Genomic DNA, 23,109 nt, shown 5'->3' on the forward strand with positions numbered 1-23,109 from the left:
AAATACCACCAAAAGAAAGCTGTATCTGTCCCAAAAAATGCTAAACATTTCATTTGGGTACAGTGTTGCATGACTGAGTAATGGTTATTCCAAGTGGGACAGCGATGAGAGATGAAAAAGGACCTGGACTGCGAAGGGGTTATAGTGTCCTGACTTGAGGTGGTTAAAGAAATGATGATGATGCTTAAAGTGGTAACACCACAAAGTTGAAAAAAAAAAGGAGTTCTTCTTTACTAATGAAATTTTTTAATATCCGAGTTAACCTTTGATATGTCTTAGAAAGTAGTGAAAGCTATTTTGCATTTGGTACAAACTATCAACTGTGACCTCATTTATATCTACAGATATTTCCAAGGAGCGAACTCATATGTACATTTTCAGCAGCTGTCTGGAACAGAGTGAATGTAACCAGATTGGAAGTTTCAGCTCTGGAGAGGAAACGACATGGGTAGCTACCGCCTGCTGCGACACCGACTTTTGCACCCCGAATGTACCAGAAAGTATCTATCATGATTGGTGATTTTTTTTTAGAAAAAAAAACTTTTTAGAGAAACATGGAGGATACCTTTCCTTTTCTTTTGTATAAACCTTAATCCTATTGCTAAACCTAACGCCTCAAGCACACACACAGCCTGCAGGACTAATCACCATGTGTTGTGTAAGATATATATTTCCTATGATCTTCCAGCTCCATCCAGTGTCCATAATGCAATTTTACCCTGAAAAACCTCAGTTTGGAAAATACAGCATTATGGCCACTAGGTGGAGCTAACAATCATAGGAAATATGCCTGTTAGGCAATTTATAGATATTGTTCATGACGGCTGTGAAAATGCTTGAGGTGTTCACAATTTCTGTTTCTTTTTTTAATAAATAGACCTAATATTGTGGGAGAAAGATGACGTTGCTTGTAGTAACCTTAATCCTCTTCTCAAGTCCTTTGCTTATCAATTAAGTAATTTGATTAGGAGAAGTGTTAGGGATCTTCAATAGCTATCAGGTGCAAGATAATTGAAAGATATTTCCCTAATCATAATCTAAATCGCATCCACTGCACCCGTAGCCTCCCTAGCGGTCTGATGATGTCAGTATTTCTGTGCTCAATGTGGTACTTTTTTTTGCATGGAAATATGTATTTTTTTTATTGTAGGCCTGTAATTTTTAGGAATAGCTCAGTGAAATCTGTCCGAACAAGAGTCTAGTAAACATCCCGGGTATGTTAAAATTTGAAACACGAAATAATAAATTATAATTGAATAATCATAAAGAATAATAATATAATAATAATACATTTAATTCAATAATATAATCAAACCAAAAACACTGAAATGTGAAATAGAGCGCCAAGTTCGCACATCGCTGAGCAAAGTCGCAGAATCGTTTTCAGTGTCTGATGATAATTTTCCCCCACGAAACATTATCACTCAATTCTGCAAGTGGTTCTGATTTACTATCGCTGTTCTCTAGCCGGTCTAAAACCGCTTTTGACCTAAAGGGACGTTCTTTGGACGCCATGGACGTTTCTCAGTTTCCAGGCAGAAAGAACAGTAAAAATGCAGGCAGGGCGCCGGACAAAGCACTCGGGACAGAATGTATGTGAAATGGTTTGATACAGGAATGTTATACTATGTGATTTTAGTGTATTTAGTGAATGTCACTTTTACAACTTTCAAATTTCCCGCCGTTCCGTCCCCCGTACATCCCGACATCGCGGGGAACTGAACCCAGAAGACAGATGCCGTCATCGGCCGGAGGACATTACAGGGGACACTGCAGGGGGGACATCGCAGGGGCGCAGGACAAGGTAAGAGAAGCACAGATCCCGGAGCAGCGCTGCAGTGTATTCCCGAGTGTAGCTCGGGGGGGTTACCGCTTCTGGTACTGAAACTTTACCCCGAGCTACACTCGGGAATACCACCAGGGGGGTTAAAAGTGATTCTGAAGGTGTATTTTGTTAAAGAAAAAATAACAAACATGCCTGTATTTACCTGCTGTGTGCGGTGGTTTTGCACAGAGCAGCTGTCACATACCTGTGGTAGTGAGCCCTTGTAGATAGTCAACTTGGGGTTTCCCAGGACGCGGAGTCTAAGCCCCAGCCTGCTTCTTCACCAGAGCCCCTGATGGTGGGGATGGACTTGCAGCAAGCTGGGACCAGGTCGCAGCCCCCGGGTACGCCCAGCTGAGGATGAGGAGACCGCTTGCGGCAGCAGAGTACAATGGGAGGAGACAAACGGAAATCCGATAGACTAGCCGAGGTCAGGACGAGCGGAAAACAAGCACAGTCAGAGAATGAAGCCGGGGTTGGTACACGAGTAGTCAATGCAGGATACAGGAGATAGAAACACACAGGAGCTCCAACAACTAGGAAGTTGCTCAGGCAAAGTGGCCTAGACTGAGCATGTCTTACATAGGCAGGCAAACAAGGGTGCGGGCCGGGAAGTGATGGAAGGGAAGGAAATAAAACCCTGAGAACACCAGACAACGCCCATAGGTGACCACAGACAAACCACACATGTGAAAGGGATCAGGAACAGCACTGCAGCAAGGAGGTAAGTATACACAAACAAAAAACGGCAGGCTAACTTGTGACAGCAGCCCAGATCCTCCTCCTTTTGGGTCATCCCCCAGGCTCTCCTGGCCCTTCCCTCCAATCTGGTGCCCCCATAGCAAGCGGCAATCACAGCCAGTGAGCAAATCAGAAGAGGGAGGGGGAGGGGGTGGGGCCGGGTCGCAGCTCTATGTATGAATGCAAATACACAATCCCGATGCACACAATCCTGTTTCCAAAGTTGGCTGTGCATGTAAGTGGGTGCTGCAACGACCATCAGCTGGAACTGAGAGTAGTCACAGAAGAAGAACGTCACCAGCACACCACGGATCTCCTACCTGGGTCCAAAAGCTTTATTAAGAGATCACGTTCTTACAGCAGGAGCAACTTTTCGGCGCCTCACAGGACCCCTTCATCAAGCATGCCTGATGAAGGGGTCCTGCGAGGTTCTGAAACATTGCGATGTAATCCCTTGAGAAAGCTTTTGGACCCAGGTAGGAGATCCACGGTGTGCTGGTGACATTCTTCCTCTTGGTGTGAATGAACACGCAGATTCATGGCTTGGGAGCTACTTGCTGTGGGGGCACTTGACAGGAGGGAAGGACCAGGAGCACCGGCAGTGGACCCAAGAAGAAGCGGATCTGAGCAACTCGACACACGACACATGTGAGGTATCACCATCAGATCTGCCTGCAGTGATAAATAAAGGAGAAAGACCCAGGACAACTTTATGTCCTGTTTGAGTTTTTCTGACTGTCAGGTTGATAACAGTTCCCTGTTTTTTTCCCCTAAATTTCCATTGGCTTTAGTTAAAGAAGAATTCCAGGCAAGGCATTTTTACACAGTTATATCGGTCTAGCTTGGGCCAATCTCTCTACGAATATACCATACCTATGGGATTCCTCAAGAAGCTGGAAATCGCTGTACTAAGTACTGCTACACTGTTGATCTTCACTAGCTATCCTCTGGGTCCTGTGCCAAGCGGCTGCTCTGCTACATTCTGGGGGGGAGGGAAAAGCTGCTTGGCACGGGACCTGGAGATCACAGGATTAGTGGAGTCTACTACAGTGATTTCCAGCTTCCAGGCAGACCCCACAGGTATGGTGTATGCAGAGTTACATTAGTCCAAGCTGTACCAATGTAAAAAAAATGCCAAACTTGGAATTCTTCTACACAAAATATTAAAATTCCTTTATGGAGCTCTTTAACCACTTTGACCGCCATACATATAGAAGCGTCCTATCAGCAAGTGTTTATACCAAGATCATGGGCTGTCGCTGCATCCATGATCTTGGTCTCATTTGTGAGCCCGCGATCAGTTGTTTAGTAAATGTGATGACCTTTATAGTACTGTAAAGGGATGCCCTCACCTCCTGCCCCATCCTCTGGTAGCTCCCAGGTGGTACCCATCCTTCGGGATGCCTGGGACCGCAGTAAGTGGCCTTGATGGCTTCAAGTCTCCAATCTCCTCTGTGATAAAAAGACCTGTAGGTGACAATGATTGTGTCACTATCAGGGGCGGACTGACAACTCATGGGGCCCCCCGACAATAGGGGATCATGCGGCCCCTGTGTCCTTGGCCAAACTCAAAAAAGCCTGTGAAAAAGGTATCAGGGGCATCTCATGGAGCCCTCTACTGACCCCGGGCCCTCGGGTAGTGCCGAGTTTCCAAATGGTCAGTCCGCCCCTGGTTTCAGACCAATCATTCCCAGGCTGTTACAGACAGAGGAGCAGCTAATCAAGAATGATGGGCAGGGGGAGCATTGGGGGGTCTAACAGATCCTTGATGTCTCCATAAAGAGTACCTTTCACCTGACCAAAGCTACTGTATCATGTGGGGGCTTGTTAGTTTTCTTGTGATAGCAATAAAGTTAAATGTAAAAAAAAAAAAAAAAAAGAAAATGTGTAAAAGTACAACAATAATTAAAATAAAATAGAAAAAAAAAATAAAAGCAACCCCATCGGCCTGCATATTCAAGCAAATACAAATACAAATGTGTACATAGCTCCTGCATGCATATGAACAGCGAATGCTCCACTCGTGATAATAATTCTAGAGCCATAATTCACAATTAATTCTAAACTGATAACCTGTAAAGACTTTTAAATCTTCAGTTATGTACAATTTTAAGTATCACAGTTTGTCACCATTTCATGGACATGCACAATTTTTTGCCTTGGCATTTTTGGTATCTATTTACTCAACGCAACATCATCTTTTAAATTTGTACCAAAAAATTGGGTATTATTGTGTTTGTGTGCACTACAATTCAAATTTTAGTGTGTTTCCTAAAAATTTGCATTTGGTAAATGGCTGTTGTATCTTCTAGGGTCTCTGCTTTTAGAAAACGTAGCATTTTGGGGGTTTTATGGCAAAAAATGCGGATTTGAACATGGGTGTCACAATTTAAAAATTGCCTCGGGCAGCAAGTGGTTACAAAAAGAAAAAAATTGTACTATGCAAGTCTTTTTCCAGCGGGAACACAGGGGAACGCACTTCTGGCACCTCCATCACTGAATGTATATAATGGCAAGGGAAGCTGGAGGGTCTATTGATGCTGGCTGCTGGGGGGATCCATTTTTGCTGGAGAGGATTTATTTTTGCATGATGTCTACTGTTGCTGTGGAGGTCTATTGTTGCTGGAAGGGATTTACTGTTGAGGGAGGGGTCTATTGTTGCTTGCTGATGGGAGATCTGTTGTTGCTGCTGGTAGTCTATTGTTGCTGGGGTGAGATTTTGTTGTGTGGGTCTGTTGTTACTTGGGGGAATCTATTGTTGTTGGTGGGACTACTGTTGGCCGCAGGGGATCTATGTTGCTACTTTTCTTGTTATCATTAACAAATTCCACACAAAACGATAATTGTCTCTGTATTCTCTAAAAGGAGAAGTACTGGGAGGTGGGTAGGGGTGTAGAACCGAGGGATGGTGCTTGGAGGTGAGTGGGGGGGGGGTGCAAGGGGGGTAGAAACAACTCAAAAGGGGTAGATCCTGCACCTATTCTCTAAGAAAAAAAGCCCTGGTACTATGTAAAATGAAGATCTAGTCTAGGGGTGAGCAGAGTGAAAGAACTGGATTTATTTTGGTTATAAAAGAAGTCACTGTCATCTGCCACTGTATTTCCTTCGAGATGCACTTGTTGGGCACCTAGAAAGAAATCCTCTTCCAAGAAAACAGGCAGTAACAATATTGTACGCACGAACAAGACCAGCTTCCCTAACCAACTGGAGTCGTTGCCCATTGCACCCGTAAAAATTCTTCATTTTGCCTTCCATGCATTTAGCGAAGCATGACTCTAAAATGTGAAATCTCCAGTAAAGTGCGTATCCAACAATTGCCTTTAACAGTTTTGCTCACATTGGCTGGGTAGAGTTAGGCTGAATTTTTATTTAAAGTCAGTAAGGCAGGCCACAGACAGAGCGAATTTCTTTCATGGAACCATGGATGGTTGACAGAGGAATGTTGACATGGGAATCCCTCCCGCGGAGCCATTGGAGTTGATTTACGAAAGGCAAATAGACTGTGCACCATACAAGGGACAGTTGTACTCTGCAAGTGCAGTTGCTCCAGAGCTTTGTAAATGAGATAAAAATTGACTTTGCAAGGACTACCCAATCACGTGGAAGGAAAATTGGGAAAAAAAGCACTTTTGCTTGCACATGATTGGATGATGGAAGTCAGCAGAACTTCTGCTCATTTACTAAGCTCTGGAGCAACTCTTGCAAAGTGCACAGTCTATTTGCCTTTCGTAAATCTCCTGGCGGGAGAACACAATGCTTATTGCAAGCGGCATCCGGCAGGCTTGTTGTACCCAAGTAGATCGATCAACTTCGATTTGTTCAGCCTGCCCACACATCTCGAATCTCGGCTGGTTCCTGAAGAACCGTCTAAGATTGGAACTGTCTATGACCAGCTTAAGATTGTTGACTTCTGAGATCTTCATGACATGAAGGAAAATAACATTATTACACACAGAAGAGCTCAATGATTTCATTGATTTATTTTATAGAGATACAGGCAAGCTCGGAGCCCAATGGGCTGACATGTCCAGCATGCGCTGCTGAAGAAAGTTGGGATTGTGAAACTAACGAATCTATGGTGTGCCGAGGGGATGAGAGTAACTGCGTTTTTGAAACCACATTTTACCAAGGTAACATTCTTCATGGATCTGTCCACAAACACTCTAAATGTGTATGTTTTAGTTTCTGGAATTGTTTTTTCATGAAAAGTTTTAAAGGGAAATTGTAACAGTTTTTGGTTAGTTTTTATTTTAGTTTTTTAAAATGTTTCCAAAACTTAGTGTTTGTAAAGGAAAATATTTTTAAAAATAACAAACATGTCATACTTACCTGTTCTGTGTAATGGTTTTGCACAGAGCAGCCCCGATCCTCCTCTTCTCAGGTCCCTCGCCGGTGCTCTGGGTCTCTCCCCCTTGCTGAGTGCCCCCATAGCAAGCAGCTCGTTCATGTGTGCTTGCTCCCGAGTCGGCTCTGTGTGTCCAGCAACACATTCAAGTGTTACTAAACCCACTACAGTACAATCAGTCTGTAGATGCAGTAAAGCATGCTTGTTATACTCACTGTGGAACCTAAGGGGTTAATCCACTGCATTGTGTAAAAAGGCTGTTTGATCCTGTCTTCTCTGCCCTGTCCTCTTGTTGAAATGACCACCTGATACAGACTGGTCACGTGCACATGCTCAGTTTGTTGTGTATTGCTAGAGAGGGTATTTTTTTTCCTTGGGAGAGTGCATGTGATCAGCACAGGGCCAATCAGCACTGTCCAGACAGAGGTTAGGGGTTCTGCATCCTCCTAGAGCAGAATGAAAACTCCTCCTACAAGCTTTAACCGGTTCTCTGCTGGACACTGATAGAAGTCACAAGACTGCTATATACTGCTGATGAGAAAAGGTATTTAGCAGTTTATCTTTACTAAAATAATTGCATTTCCATGTTCTGTGTACTGTGGGAGACCAAATATAGTGAATGCAGGGTCCAGGGAGACCAGATCTAGTGAATGCAGGGTCTGGGGAGAGCGGATATAGTGAATGCAGGGTCCGGGGAGACCAGATATAGTGAATGCAGGGTCCTAGAGACCAGATATAGTGAATGCACGGTCTGGGGAGAGCGGATATAGTGAATGCAGGGTCCGGGGAGACTAGATATAGTGAATGCAGGGTCCGGGGAGAGCAGATATAGTGAATGCAGGGTCCGGGGAGACTAGATATAGTGAATGCAGGGTCCGGGGAGAGCGGATATAGTGAATGTAGGGTCCAGGGAGAGCGGATATAGTGAATGCAGGGTCCGGGGAGAGCGGATATAGTGAATGCAGGGTCCAGGGAGAGTGGATATAGTGAATGCAGGGTCCGGGGAGACCAGATATAGTGAATGCAGGGTCCAGGGAGAGTGGATATAGTGAATGCAGGGTCCGGGGAGACCAGATATAGTGAATGCAGGGTCCGGGGAGAGCGGATATAGTGAATGCAGGGTCCAGGGAGACCGGATATAGTGAATGCAGGGTCCGGGGAGAGCGGATATAGTGAATGCAGGGTCCGGGGAGACTGGATATAGTGAATGCAGGGTCCGGGGAGACCGGATATAGTGAATGCAGGGTCCTGGGAGAGGGGATATAGTGAATGCAGGGTCCAGGGAGACCGGATATAGTGAATGCAGGGTCTGGGGAGAGTGGATATAGTGAATGCAGGGTCCGGGGAGACTGGATATAGTGAATGCAGGGTCCAGGGAGAGTGGATATAGTGAATGCAGGGTCCGGAGAGAGCGGATATAGTGAATGCAGGGTCTGGGGAAACCAGATATGGTAAATGCAGGGTCCGGGGAGAGCGGATATAGTGAATGCAGGGTCCTGGGAGACCAGATATAGTGAATGCAGGGTCCTGGGTTTAGTATCACTTTAAGGTTTTTAGTCCACTTGCGGTAGATAAAAAATTATAAAAAGTGTCAAAAATACATTTCAATAAAATAAATTAAAATAAATAAATAAATAAAAATAAATAAATTAAAAGCACCCCCTTTGCCCCTATAGACAGCCCAATGCCAACGAGCAGTATAGGCACGTAATTATACATATGTAAGTATATAGCACGTAAATGCAAAACATAATTGTCACAAGGTATTGCCACAAATGTTGAAGTAACGAAAATTCTAGGGCTATAATTAATAGTTAACTTTAAATAAATAACCTGTAAAGGCTTTTAAAGTATCGCCTATGGAGAATTTTGTTTTTTTTTTTGCGATTTCATGGATACGCAATTTTAAAGCTTGATATGTTTGGTTTCTATTTTCTCAACACAACCTAATTTTTTTTATATTTTACAAAAATATTAGTATTGTATATTATAATATTGTGTTTGTTTGCACTAAGGATCCTTTCACGCTGGCGTTCTGTCTGTCTGATTTTCTGTCCGTTGATGAACGAAAAACAGGCAAATGGATGTAAATGTATGATCATCACTAGAAAAATACCAAAAAAGCTTCTTAGTGCCACATCCTAAATTGAAACAAAGAAAAAAGTCGAACAAACTACGTACGGCAAAAATGACAGATTTTTTAGGCACAGTAGAAGACCAACCAATAATATAAGTACAACCTTTTCTTAGCATAAAAGAGTCATATGACATGTATGAGACTCACAACACATACAGAGGGGGAAAAAAGTATTTAGTCAGCCACCAATTGTACAAGTTCTCCCACTTAAAAAGATGAGAGAGGCCTGTAATTGGCATCATAGGGAGACCTCAACTATGAGAGACAAAATGAGAAAACAAATCCAGACAATCACATTGGCTGATTTGGAAAGAATTTATTTGCAAATTATGGTGGAAAATAAGTATTTGGTCAATATGAAAAGTTCATGTCAATACTTTGTTATATATCCTTTGTTGGCAATGACAGAGGTCAGACGCTTCCTGTAAGTCTTCACAAGGTTGGCACACACTGTTGCTGATATGTTGGCCCATTCCTCCATGCAGATCTCCTCTAGAGCAGTGATGTTTTGGGGCTGTCGCTGGGCAACACGGACTTTCAACTCCCTCCAAAGGTTTTCTATGGGGTTGAGATCTGGAGACTGGCTAGGCCACTCCAGGACCTTGAAATGCTTCTTACGAAGCCACTCCTTCGTTGCCCGGGCGGTATGTTTGGGATCATTGTCATGTTGGAAGAGCCAGCCACGTTTCATCTTCAATACCCTTGCTGATGGAAGGAGGTTTGCACTCAAAATCTCACGATACATGGCCCCATTCATTCTGTCCTGTACATGGATCAGTCGTCCTGGTCCCTTTGCGGGGAAACAGCCCCAAAGCATGATGTTGCCACCCCCATGCTTCACAGTAGGTATAGTGTTCTTTGGATGCAACTCAGCATTCTCTCTCCTCCAAACACGACGAGTTGTGTTTCTACCAAACAGTTCTATTTTGGTTTCATCTGACCATATGATATTCTCCCAATCCTCTTCTGGATCATCCAAATGCTCTCTAGCAAACTTCAGATGGGCCCGGACATGTACTGGCTTAAGCAGGGGGACACGTCTGGCACTGCAGGATCTGAGTCCCTGGCGGTGTAGTGTGTTACTGATGGTAGCCTTTGTTATGTTGGTCCCAGCTCTCTGCAGGTCATTCACTAGGTCCCCCCGTGTGGTCCTGGGATTTTTGCTCACCGTTCTTGTGATCATTTTGACCCCACGGGGTGAAATCTTGCGTGGAACCCCAGATCGAGGGATATTATCAGTAGTCTTGTATGTCTTCCATTTTCTAATTATTGCTCCCACAGTTGATTTGTTCACACCAAGCTGCTTGCCTATTGCAGATTCAGTCTTCCCAGCCTGGTGCAGGTCTACAATTTTGTTTCTGGTGTCCTTCGACAGCTCTTTGGTCTTCACCATAGTGGAGTTTGGAGTGTGACTGTTTGAGGTTGTGGACAGGTGTCTTTTATACTGATAACAAGTTCAAACAGGTGCCATTGATACAGGTAATGAGTGCAGGACAGAGGAGCCTCTTAAAGAAGAAGGTGCAGGTCTGTGAGAGCCAGAAATCTTGCTTGTTTGTAGGTGACCAAATACTTATTTTCCACCATAATTTGCAAATAAATTCTTTCCAAATCAGCCAATGTGATTGTCTGGATTTTCTTTCTCATTTTGTCTCTCATAGTTGAGGTCTACCTATGATGCCAATTACAGGCCTCTCTCATCTTTGTAAGTGGGAGAACTTGCACAATTGGTGGCTGACTAAATACTTTTTTGCCCCACTGTACATAACCCCCCAAAAAAGGGGAAAGGAAAATAAGTAATTACAGAATAACTCCCTTGCATACATCATTGTCACCTAGAGCCTAGGTACCAAATACAGAACAAAATATCAAAGAACGGTCAACATGTTTCGCCTGTATGTTTTGCTTCTTCAGGACCGTAACTTGAGTGTAGGGGAGAACAGTACTACTGTATATACAACATAAAAATTAGGTTCACAGACAAATATATTGAAATACATGTAATATACAAGAGTTACTTATTGGGCTTACATGGAAGCACAGCAGACCAGCAATAAAAAGTCTAGGGGGGCGGACATAGGAGACCAAGGTTGCGAAGTGAGTACGAAACTCACAGGCCAGATATAATAAGAATGGATCCTATAAAGGGAAATACATGACACCACCAGCAATTGATATATTTACTAAAGCCCGTGTATCAAACATCTACACTAAATATCTGAGCTAGTACTCACAATGACCATGAACTGTGTCCACTTCCAAGAGGGACACAAGACGCTCAATGTATAAGAGTTAGGAAGAAGTAAGGGCTCCTAAATGTATTAATAGGCCTACAAAATAATCACATATTAATAAGACAGACTGAGCAAGGGCCATATATTATATTTGAAAAGGGAACTATACACTTGTATGGTGAAAGGACAATGGAAGGCCAGTATACAAAAAGGACAAGCGGACTAGGCTTCTGGATGGAATCTTGTGGTTGAATGGCCCAACATTTATTATGGTGCTTAACCACTTGCCTACCAAGCATTTATACCCCCTTATTTACCAGGCCAATTTTCATCTTTCAGCGCTGCCGCACTTTGATTGACAATTGCGCGGTCATGCAACATTGTACCCATATGACATTTTGATAATTTTTTTCTCACAAATAGAGCTTTCTTTTGGTGGTATTTAATCGCCACTGGGCGCTTTACGTTTTGCGCTATAAATAAAAAAAGTGCAAAAAAATTGAAAAAAAAAGTTTCTTTGTTCCTATTATAAAATTTTTCAAACAGGTAATTTTTCTCCTTCACTGATGTACGTTGATGAGACAGCACTGATGGGCACTGATAGGTGGCACTGATGGGCACTGATAGGCAGCACTAAAGGGCACTGATAGGCAGTACTAATGAGGTGGCACGGATAGGCGGCACTGATAGGCAGCACTAATGAGGTGTCACGGATAGGCGGCACTAATATGCAGCACTGATAGGCGGCACTGATAGGTGACACTGATGATGGGTACTGATAGACGGCACTGACTGGCATCACTGCTGGGCACTGACTGGCGGCACTGACTGGCACAACCGCTGGGCACTGACTGGTGGCACTGACTGGCAGCACTGCTGGGCTGCACTGGTGGGTGGCACTGGTGGGCAGCACTGGGGGGTGGGCACAGGTGGGTGGCACTGGTGGGCACAGGTGGGTGGGCACAGGTGGGTGGCACTGCTGGGCACAGGTAGGTGGCACTGCTGGGCACAGGTGTGTGACACTGCAGAGTGGCACAGGTGGGTGCACTGCTGGGCACAGGTGGGTTCACTGCTGGGCACAGGTGGGTGATCTGCTGGGCACAGGTGGGTGGAGCTAGTGGGCGCACTGCTGGGCACAGGTGGGCGGAACTTGTGGGTGGCACTGCTGGGCACCGATCATCAGGGCACTGATCATCAGTGCCCTGATGATCGGTGCCGATCCTCGCTCTGACAACTGCCGGTTCTCAGCAGTACTTTCCTCACGATCTGACAGCGTGAGGAAAGTGCAGCCGAGAACCGGCACTTGCATTTCCCTGTGATCAGCGTGTCATTGGACACCGCTGATCACGTGGTAAAAGGCCGCTGTGAGTGGCCTTTTACCACATCACGTGATCAGCTGTGTCCGTAGGACACAGCGATCATGGAGATCGCCGGGTGCGCGCCCCAGAGCGTGTTCTGGGAGGACGTCATATGACGTCCACCCAGAACTGGCCGGCCACAGTGCAGCCGTCATTCGGCTATCTGCGGTCGGCAACTAGATAAAGAGGATTGAACCTTTAATGCCATAAAATAGAGTGTATTAAACAATAGGCAGACGATAAAGGTAAAAAGCCCACCAATACTAATGCCAAATATAATACTTCACCTTTGTATAGACAGGAACAGGGGCAGACTGACCATTTGGAAACTTGGGCACTGCCCGAGGGCCCGGGGTCAGTACGGGGCCCCATGAGATGCTCCTGGTACCTTTTTCATAGGCTTTTTTGAGTTTGGGCAAGGACACAGGGGCCCCATGATCCCCTATTGCCTGGGGGCCCCATGAGTTGTCAGTCCGCCCCTGTACAGGAACGGTAATCCATATAAAAAGAAAAACAATGTAAACTTGCACCAGATCCTTATTGAGCAGCCCCTATAAAAAGGACCATAAACATTAGGGGCCAATGTGTAAAAACAACAAACAAGGTGTCAGAGCCTGCGCCTTCTGTGGTGAGTGGCAATGTTCTTTCTGAGCCACCTGGAATGCTGGACAGCTTCTTTGGCAACCATTTGGATGTTCCTGCCTTGACCTTGTTTGTCATGAACCTTGAACCCCTTGCTCCTTACATGAACTTCCTGATACAAGCCATGTCTCTGCACTTCCTGTTTGCCAGATTATTGTGCTCTCCAGCCAGTATCTTGTTCTTTGCCTTCTCTGCTGTTATCCATATTTTGCTACCACTCGTTATAGACACTTGGCTTGTTCTCGACTAAGCTTCTGCCTGATCCCAACCTGAGACTGCTCCTTACCGACCTTGGCTTGTTCTCGACTTTGCTTCTGCCTGATCCCAACCTGAGACTGCTCCTTACCGACCTTGGCTTGTTCTCGACTTTGCTTTTGCTTGATCCCAACCTGAGACTGCTCATTACCGACCTTGGCTTGTTCTCGACTTTGCTTTTGCTTGATCCCAACCTGAGACTGCTCATTACCGACCTTGGCTTGTTCTCGACTTTGCTTCTGCTTGATCCCAACCTGAGACTGCTCATTACCGACCTTGGCTTGTTCTCGACTTTGCTTCTGCTTGATCCCAACCTGAGACTGCTCATTACCGACCTTGGCTTGTTCTCGACTTTGCTTCTGCTTGATCCCAACCTGAGACTGCTCCTTACCGACCTTGGCTTGTTCTCGACTTTGCTTCTGCTTGATCCCAACCTGAGACTGCTCATTACCGACCTTGGCTTGTTCTCGACTTTGCTTCTGCTTGATCCCAACCTGAGACTGCTCATTACCAACCTTGGCTTGTTCTCGACTTTGCTTCTGCTTGATCCCAACCTGAGACTGCTCATTACCGACCTTGGCTTGTTCTCGACTTTGCTTCTGCTTGATCCCAACCTGAGACTGCTCATTACCGACCTTGGCTTGTTCTCGACTTTGCTTCTGCTTGATCCCAACCTGAGACTGCTCATTACCGACCTTGGCTTGTTCTCGACTTTGCTTCTGCTTGATCCCAACCTGAGACTGCTCATTACCGACCTTGGCTTGTTCTCGACTTTGCTTCTGCTTGATCCCAACCTGAGACTGCTCATTACCGACCTTGGCTTGTTCTCGACTTTGCTTCTGCTTGATCCCAACCTGAGACCGCTCATTACCGACCTTGGCTTTTTTATTGACCACGCTTTCGTTTTATCCTTACCTGCTTAATACGCTACTGGACCTCCGCTTGCTCACCTCCTTGTGGGGTGATCCTGAGGACCATGACCTGGTGCTAACACGCAGCAAAATCCATCTCCACCATCAGGAGCTCTGGTGAACACTGGTTAGTACTTTGACTCCGCACCTCAGGTGAGCCCACTCCTCCGCCACGGTGACCTGCCTGTGTGTCTATCCTGCTGGTTTCGGTGTGAGCCTTTCCACTGCTATAGCAACTTGTCTTTGAGCCTGACCCCTGATCGTGACAGAATAATCTGGCCCACACATGGAGGCTGCTATAGCAAACTTTGTGGCTCCTCTTAGGCAGCAAACACAAGGGCCATAAGAATGGGACCTACACAAAGCAATCCAAAAAGTACATACAGTATATGGTCCTGATTAATATGTGATTATTTTGTAGACCTATTAGTATTAGACGGACTTTAGTAAATATATCAATTGCTGGTGGTGTCATGTATTTCCCTTTAAATGATCCATTCATATTATATCTGGCCTGTGAGTCTCTTAAAAAAAAAATAACCCAAATTAGTTTATAACCAAAAATAATAATTAAAAAAAAAATTTTTTCACATTTTTATTTTATTTTTTTATATTATTATTTATGTTTTTTAACATACTGTCACCCTAGCAGTACTTGTGGGGGTTGATGAAGATTTTTTTTTTTTTACACTGATTGCTTTTACACCCATAAAGGCTCTAAAAGCAATAATTTATCCTTCTCTCTGACTGCATTCTTGCAGCCATTGAGAAATACTGTGAGAGCTGTGATTGGTCACAGCTTGTCACATGGTACATGGCTGTTGTGAATAGCCCTGTACCATGTGACCTCTGTGATCATTCACAGATTTCACACGTAGTAAGCAATGATGTCAGTAGTTACATCTTGCTTACTACTATTCATTTGATCACTGATTGGCCAATCAGTGATCACATGTTTGGGACCTCACACAGAGGTCCCGTACAGCGATTGGTGTTCCGCTGTGTCCTCCAGATCGCGATGCCGCACATTCCTAGGGAGCGCGCACAGGCAGGGAATGCAGGAAGACATTTATAAATGGCCATCCGCTCCTGCACTGCTCCCTTCCGGCCGTTTTTATACCTAGGACAGGAAGTGGTTAACAAGGGGTCCCCCAGATCCCGGTCTCCCCCCATGTGAATGAGTATGCGTACATGTAAGCCGTGTACCGGGGTGGGCTCCCCAGGATACAGTGAAGTCACAAACGAGGAAAGCAACCGCAACACCAGCTTTTGTCACAACAGAATTTTACTTAGATGTGGCAAATAAACACAACCACAAATGCTGGGAACATACAATAAATTTACATACACCCAGCCCAAAGGCTGAGACCCTTGTGCTGCACAGCATGGCGCCTCCTGATGGATGAAGGTAGAAGGTGTAGTAATTTACCTACTGGGGGGCACAACTAAGCTGCTACACCTTACCTGTTATCACCCTAAAAGAGCAGGAATCAGTGTATGGGTGTACGGTATGGGCTAGCCTGCGGTGCAGCGCAACAGCTTACAATCTTACACAAATCTACAGTATTCCCCCTCCCATAACTGGTCCTGTAGCTCATGCCTGAGTATTCCTTCTGAGCAAAACGCCAGTCTGGCTTGAGTTTGTAGGATTTTATCAGCTCTCCAATGTGAAATGTCACTTTAAGTTGTGGAATCCTTCCAATAATCAGTAATAACACTTGTGGCCTGACACAAACAGAGACCCTAACTAACTAACTATAGGCCTGGACTCAGTCTCAAGGCGCTAACACTGAAATGAGGTGCGTGCACGATCTTACCGACCCGGGTCTGCTTTGCATCCGCTGGTGACTCTGAACAGAACAAATACTTCTCCAACAAGCATGCGGTCTCGCCGTATATGTTGCTTAGTTCCTCTGCTCTTGTCAGCATTCCTGGCAGCAATCTCATCAGCTTCCTGGCAGCAATCTCATCAGCTTCACTTAGCTGCAGCTCTGGTTACGGAGGGATGCTTTTACACCTGGATGTCATCAGATTCTCAGCTCACACTGCCCCTGCATTCACCATCCTCTAAACATGGCTGCTCTCTCTCCTCTTCCTGTTCCCTCAACTCTGTGTGAAAACTCCACCTCTTCATGAATATAGAAATATCTATGCCAGGCATGTCCAAAGTCCGGCCCGCGGGCCATTTACGGCCCGGGGGTCGGTTTAATACGGCCCTCCAACAGCCCTCCCTGCTCTGTGTAATGTGGCCCTCCCACGGCCCTCCGTTCTATGGCAGACAGTCTTTTGCTTGAGAGCAGAGGGCAGTGCACATGCCTGACTGCGGCGCGTTCTCCCTGGTCTGTGTAAATGCGGCTGTCACACGGCCCTCCCTTCTGTGGCAGACAGTCTTCTGCTTGAGAGCAGTGCGCATGCGTGACTGCGCCGCGCTGGGAGCGACAGAGGGCGGTGTTTCTCTTCCCCTCCTGGCTGCCGAGCAGAGACTTCAGCTCCAGCTACCTTTTTCACCCTTCACATTAGTGCAGGTAAGTTTTTTTTTTATTTATTTTCAATACATTGTGAAAACTCAGCTGTCAGTTGATCTTAATGTTATGAAATGAAAAGTATGTCGTTTGCAATTAACTTGGCATTAAATAATTTATTTGCATTTAATTGTAATGGTTCAAAGAATGTTCGGAAAAATGTTCGGCCCTCCACCATGTTCACTTCATCCAATCTGGCCCTCTTTGAAAAAAGTTTGGACACCCCTGATCTATGCAGTCTGAGGCTGTGTTAGAAAAACAGTGACATCTTGTGGCTAAACTGCAGGATGTCAGTCAAAACATTTAATTTACTCCACACAAGCAGTATTCAAACAATGAGAGCTGTTTCACCATCTCACATACACGGTACCACTACCCAATCATAAAAAAAAGTGAAGTGTAAAAACAGACAGGAGACAGTCTTTGACAAGTTATTAAAAATACAAATAAAAAAATGTCCCCTGAAGTGGATCCAATGTCAATCACCATGCCCACCACTTGCCATGCTGGCTCCTGGGCCATCTGACAGCTGCTCCCCCCGATGACAGTTCTTAAATACTGTCATGACATCACAAGGGGGCGGGGTTCACCCCACATCTTGGGGACATCATCACGCGCTGTGGTCAGGTGCATTGCTTTGACCAATCACAATGCACTGTCAGGGCGAACAGCCTGACGAACACACGAATGGACCACGTTTGAATTGAACTTAGGTTCGACTCGAACAGGTAGCCCATCCCTAGTAACATGTTACTTACAATCTGGAGTGCTTTGCTTATCGGGAATATTTATTTGCTTTTACAGAAGACTATAATGATGCACATGTGGAATACTACTCGACTGGGAGCGGTGAAACAGAAATGTTCCTGGTGGGAGGCGAGATGGTCTTGAAGTGTAAGAGTTCCAGGCGAGGTTGCGCCACTGATAGCGTTTGTCAATTGGGGACACAATTCCTCAGCAAAAACACTGTAATAGAGATTGTCAAACACACATGTACCGGGGGCACTGCAGAAAGTTCTGGCTACCCCACTACTCTGATCCTTTGTTGTATTGCTCATATTTTACTTTACATGTTTATGTTTTAGAAATTACACGGATCATTGAATAAAAAAAACAAGATAAAATCTCGATTTCAGCCCGGCGATATTTATGCTATTATGGAAATGTCATTATTTTTTATCTATTTTGTTTAGTGTAAAAATGATTTGTAATTCTGTCCAATCACCTTTATCATTTGTTATACCTCTGCCGGAGAGCACAGCCAGAAAGGCCAAACCACTTCCACTGTTAAATTGTTACTAAACCCACAACAGTACAATCAGTCTGTAGATGCAGTAAAGCATGCTTGTTATACTCACTGTGGGAACTAAGGGGTTAATCCTCTGCATTGTGTAAAAAGGCTGTTTAATCCTGTCTTCTCTGCCCCTCCGCTTGTTGAAATGACCACCTGATACAGACTGAATCCGTAGTAACATGTGCATATTCAGTTTGGTGCGTATTGCTTGAGAGGTTTTTTCTTTTCTTGGGACAGTGCACGTGATCAGCACAGAGCCAATGAGCACTGTCCAGACAGAGGTCAGGGGTTATGCAGCCTCATAGGGCAATGAGAGGAGAATGAAAACTCCTCCTACAAGCTTTAACATGTGCTCTGCTGAAGTCATAAGACTGCTCTAACTGCTGATGAGAAAAGGTATTTAGTAGTTTATATTTACTAACATAATTGCATTTCCATGTTGTGTGTACTGTGGGAGATCGGATATAGTGAATGCAGGGTCCGGGGAGACCAGATATAGTGAATGCAGGGTCCAGGAAGACCGGATATAGTGAATGCAGAGTCCGGGGAGATCGGATATAGTGAATGCAGGGTCCTGGGAGACCGGATATAGTGAATGCAGGGTCTGGGGAGACCAGATTTAGTGAATGCAGGGTCCGGGGAGAGTGGATATAATGAATGCAGGATCCGGGGAGAGTGGATATAGTGAATGCAGGGTCCGGGGAGATCGGATATAGTGAATGCAGGGTCCGGGGAGACCGGATATAGTGAATGCAGGGTCCGGGGAGACCGGATATAGTGAATGCAGGGTCCGGGGAGACCGGATATAGTGAATGCAGGGTCCGGGGAGACCGGATATAGTGAATGCAGGGTCCGGGGAGACCGGATATAGTGAATGCAGGGTCCGGGGAGACCGGATATAGTGAATGCAGGGTCCGGGGAGACCGGATATAGTGAATGCAGGGTCCGGGGAGACCGGATATAGTGAATGCAGGGTCCGGGGAGACTGGATATAGTGAATACAGGGTCCTGGGAGACCGGATATAGTGAATGCAGGGTCTGGGGAGAATGGATATAGTGAATGCAGGGTCCGGGGAGACCGGATATAGTGAATGCAGGGTCCAGGGAGAGTGGATATAGTGAATGCAGGGTCCAGGGAGAGTGGATATAGTGAATGCAGGGTCCAGGGAGAGTGGATATAGTGAATGCAGGGTCCTGGGTTTAGTAACACTTAAAGGTAGGCAGTGATGTCACCCCCCATTAGCATGCTCATTGGACAATGAAGGAGCAGAAGCACACAGGTCATCAGCTCTCCTGTCCCTTTCTGTACATGTGCACGCAGAAGAGCCTACTGGCTTCCAGTGCTGCCCATCCCCCTTCCAGTCTGAATGTTGTTGGGGGATTAGAAGGCTGATATCAGCACAGATTCAGGTACTTATACTAGCTCTATGGAAAATAATATTTATACTGCTGTCTGTGCAGAGAGATTGACCCTCCCGGTTTGTCCTGGTGCCCATTATGAGCACAAGTGAGCACGAAGGAAAATCCCGAAAATGTGGGTTGTCTTCCAATGGGGACACTATTATTATTACGGGTACTTATATAGCGCCATCAATTTACGCAGCACTTTACATATATATTGTACATTCACATCAGTCCCTAACCCTCAAGGGGCGTACAATCTAAGGTCCCTAACTCACATTCATACATACACATACTAGGGCCAATATAGACAGGAGCCAATTCCAGCATGTCTTTGGAGTGTGGGAGGAAACTGGAGTTCCTGGAGGAAACCCACACAGGCACAGGGAGAACGTGCAAACTCCAGGCAGGAGGTGCCATGCTTGCGATTCCAACCAACGACCCGAGTACTGTCAAGTGGAAAATTTACCCACTGTGCTGCCCGTAGCTCTGGTGTCAACTAAGGGAATCCTGCACTTTGGAGGGATTTCTTTTCACTTCTTGTTTGGCTCTGGGACAGGAAGTGAAGGGAAACATCCCCGATGGGACACAGATGGCAAAAAAACCACTGGCAGGTTATAACCCTCCCTTACCCTATCCGAAAAAAAAAAATTGCGTTTAGTTTTACTTTAACTGATCGTTACAAATATTTGCAAGCTGAAATATTGATCTTACGTGTTAATTTGCAATTTTAAAAAAAATAATAATAATAATTTTATGCCATTTATAATATGTTTGATATTTGGGGAATCTCCTTACTGCTACATTGATTATATTTATTTATATATTAGATATTGGGGGTCTTTTCATTAAGAGTTAAATAACGACTGAAAAAAAATGCGGTAAAATAACGCAGGCGTTAAATCTCTCGCAAAATTGAAATTCACGAAGAATGTTTGCTGTAAGTATTGCGGTAATTACTGCATATTCTCAAGCGGTAATTCATTGCACGGTAGCTGGTTGTTAAGGAAGCCGGCCGCCGCGTCCCAAAACATGCCGGCAATCACAAATTATGAAAAAAAACCACCGTGAGCATCCCCCCCCCCCCATCCATAAAAAGCCCTTCAGATCTGGTATGGATTTTAAGGAAAACCCCACACTACAATTTAAAAAAAAAAAAAAACAGCCCTTAGGGCTAGTATAGATTTTGGGGGACCACACGGCAGAATATTTAAAAAAAAATGGAGAGGGGATCCCCTCAAATCCATTCCAGACCTAAGGGTCTGATATGGATTTGGAGGGGAACCCAAACGGTCTTTATTTTTTTCTATTTTGGCGTGGGGTTCCCCTTAAAATCCATACTAGACCTGAAGGGCCGGCCGCCGTGTCCCTAACAACAGATGACTCATCAGCTGTCAGCGGGTTTCCCTGCAGCTTAATGTAACCAAAACATGCCGGAAATCAAAAATTATGCAACAAAATAGCGTGAGGAACCCCCCCCCCCCCCATCCATACCAAACCCTTCAGGTCTGGTAAGGATTTCTAAGGAAAACCCCACACTACAATTAAAAAAAAAACAAAAAAAAAAAAAACAGCCCTTAGGTCTGGTATAGATTTTGGGGGAACCACACAGCAGAATATTTTTAAAAAATGCAGTGGGGGTCCCTCTCAAATCCTTACCAGACCTACAGACCTAAGGGTCTGGTATGAATTTGGGGGGGACCCAACGGGGTTTTTTTTTAAATTTTGGCTTGGGGTTCCCCCTATAATCCAAAATAAACCCGAAGGGCCTGGTATAGATTGGGGGGAACCCCCACATGGCATCTGAAAAAACACTGCGTGTGATACCGCCAGCAAAACCCTGGTGATAAATAACACATCTTTTTTTAATTTTCTATTCCATTTGTGAATTGCACAGCTTACTGCAGGTTTATTTGCGATATTTACCGGCACATTTTTCAAGCTGCGTTAATTGGACATTTTTGGCCTCATACGTAAATTTATGAAAATGAGTCACGTGACCGTGTTATGACCGTGCGGTAATCTTTAGTGAATTGTCCCCTGTGTCATTTTTTTATATGCTTGATGTTTTGGAGACCCCCTCCCCGCTACATCTATTATATTACTTATAGATCATTTTATGCCATCTCTGATATGTTTGATATTTTTGAAAACCTCTTTACTGCTACATTTATTATATCATTTATATATTATTTTATACCATCTCTGATATGTTTGCTATTTTAGAGACTTTCTTATTGCTACATTTATTATATTATTTATCAGTCTTATAATCTCTCTGATACATTTGATATATTAGAAACTTCCTGACTGCTACATTTATTTTATTTTTTGCACACGTATCCTTTGTATATTTGATTGCTTTCTTTATGCTTTATTTTGGATTTTTTTACTGTGCTTTTGAGTTATGTTACATTGTGCCCTATCACATCTTTTACCTGCAGACACCAATTTTATCACCTTGGACTGAGGGAGCAATTTAAAGCCACAAAACACATTTTATTTGGTGAAATAAAGTAATTGGATGTTTTACTGAAGCAGACGACTCGTGCCTATCCTTTGAATAACCACATTGGGCACCTCTGCCAATTGATTAACCGACTGTCTGTTTTTCTGCTGACTCTTCTTACCAATGTACAATGGCTGACTGCTCTGATATCACTGTATGCCAGTGCAGCCAGCCATTGTCTCTGAACACTAGTCACAGTATAACTTCACCAGACCAGTGTAGCCAGCCATTGTCTCTGAACACTAGTCACAGTGTAACTTCACCAGACCAGTGCAGCCAGCCATTGTCTCTGAGCACTAGTCACAGTATAACTTCACTAGACCAGTGCAGCCAGCCATTGTCTCTGAACACTAGTCACAGTATAACTTCACCAGACCAGTGTAGCCAGCCATTGTCTCTGAACACTAGCCACAGTGTAACTTCACCAGACCAGTGCAGCCAGCCATTGTCTCTGAACACTAGCCACAGTATAACTTCACCAGACTAGTTCAGCCAGCCATTGTCTCTGAACACTAGTCACAGCAGTATACATTCACCAGACCAGTGCAGCCAGCCATTGTCTCTGAACACTAGTCACAGTATAACTTCACCAGACCAGTGCAGCCAGCCATTGTCTCTGAACACTAGCCACAGTATAACTTCACCAGACCTTTGCAGCCAGCCATTGTCTCTGAACACTAGCCAGAGTATAACTTCACCAGACCAGTGCAGCCAGCCATTGTCTCTGAACACTAGCCACAGTATAACTTCACCAGACCAGTGCAGCCAGCCATTGTCTCTGAACGCTAGCCACAGCAGTATAACTTCACCAGACCAGTGCAGCCAGTCACAGTGTCCCTGGTCACCGCCACACCAATCCCAGTGTCACCATAATAGTGTAGCCAGTCATAGTGTCTCCAATCACCACCACACCAGCCAAAGTGTTGCCACACCAGCGT

The 23,109-nt window shown here is 44.9% G+C and overlaps 1 protein-coding gene across 1 annotated transcript in view; it reads left to right on the forward strand.

Annotated features, from left to right (window-relative positions):
* The window catches only part of LOC149432762 (uncharacterized), a 31,600-nt gene extending 12,572 nt beyond the window's left edge, over window positions 1-19,028 (forward strand). Inside the window, exons 3-5 of the mRNA XM_089664990.1 lie at window positions 345-500; window positions 6,556-6,696; window positions 17,772-19,028. Coding sequence (XP_089521116.1) covers window positions 345-500; window positions 6,556-6,696; window positions 17,772-18,052 — 578 coding nt within the window. The 3' untranslated portion in view covers window positions 18,053-19,028. The remainder of the gene's footprint in view (window positions 1-344; window positions 501-6,555; window positions 6,697-17,771) is intronic.
* Window positions 19,029-23,109: the final 4,081 nt, after the last annotated feature.

This window comes from Staurois parvus, unplaced genomic scaffold (assembly GCF_062004578.1).
Source record: "Staurois parvus isolate SC_StPar_1 unplaced genomic scaffold, SC_StPar_1.0 ptg002113l, whole genome shotgun sequence".
In the NCBI taxonomy this organism is placed as follows: domain Eukaryota; kingdom Metazoa; phylum Chordata; class Amphibia; order Anura; family Ranidae; genus Staurois; species Staurois parvus.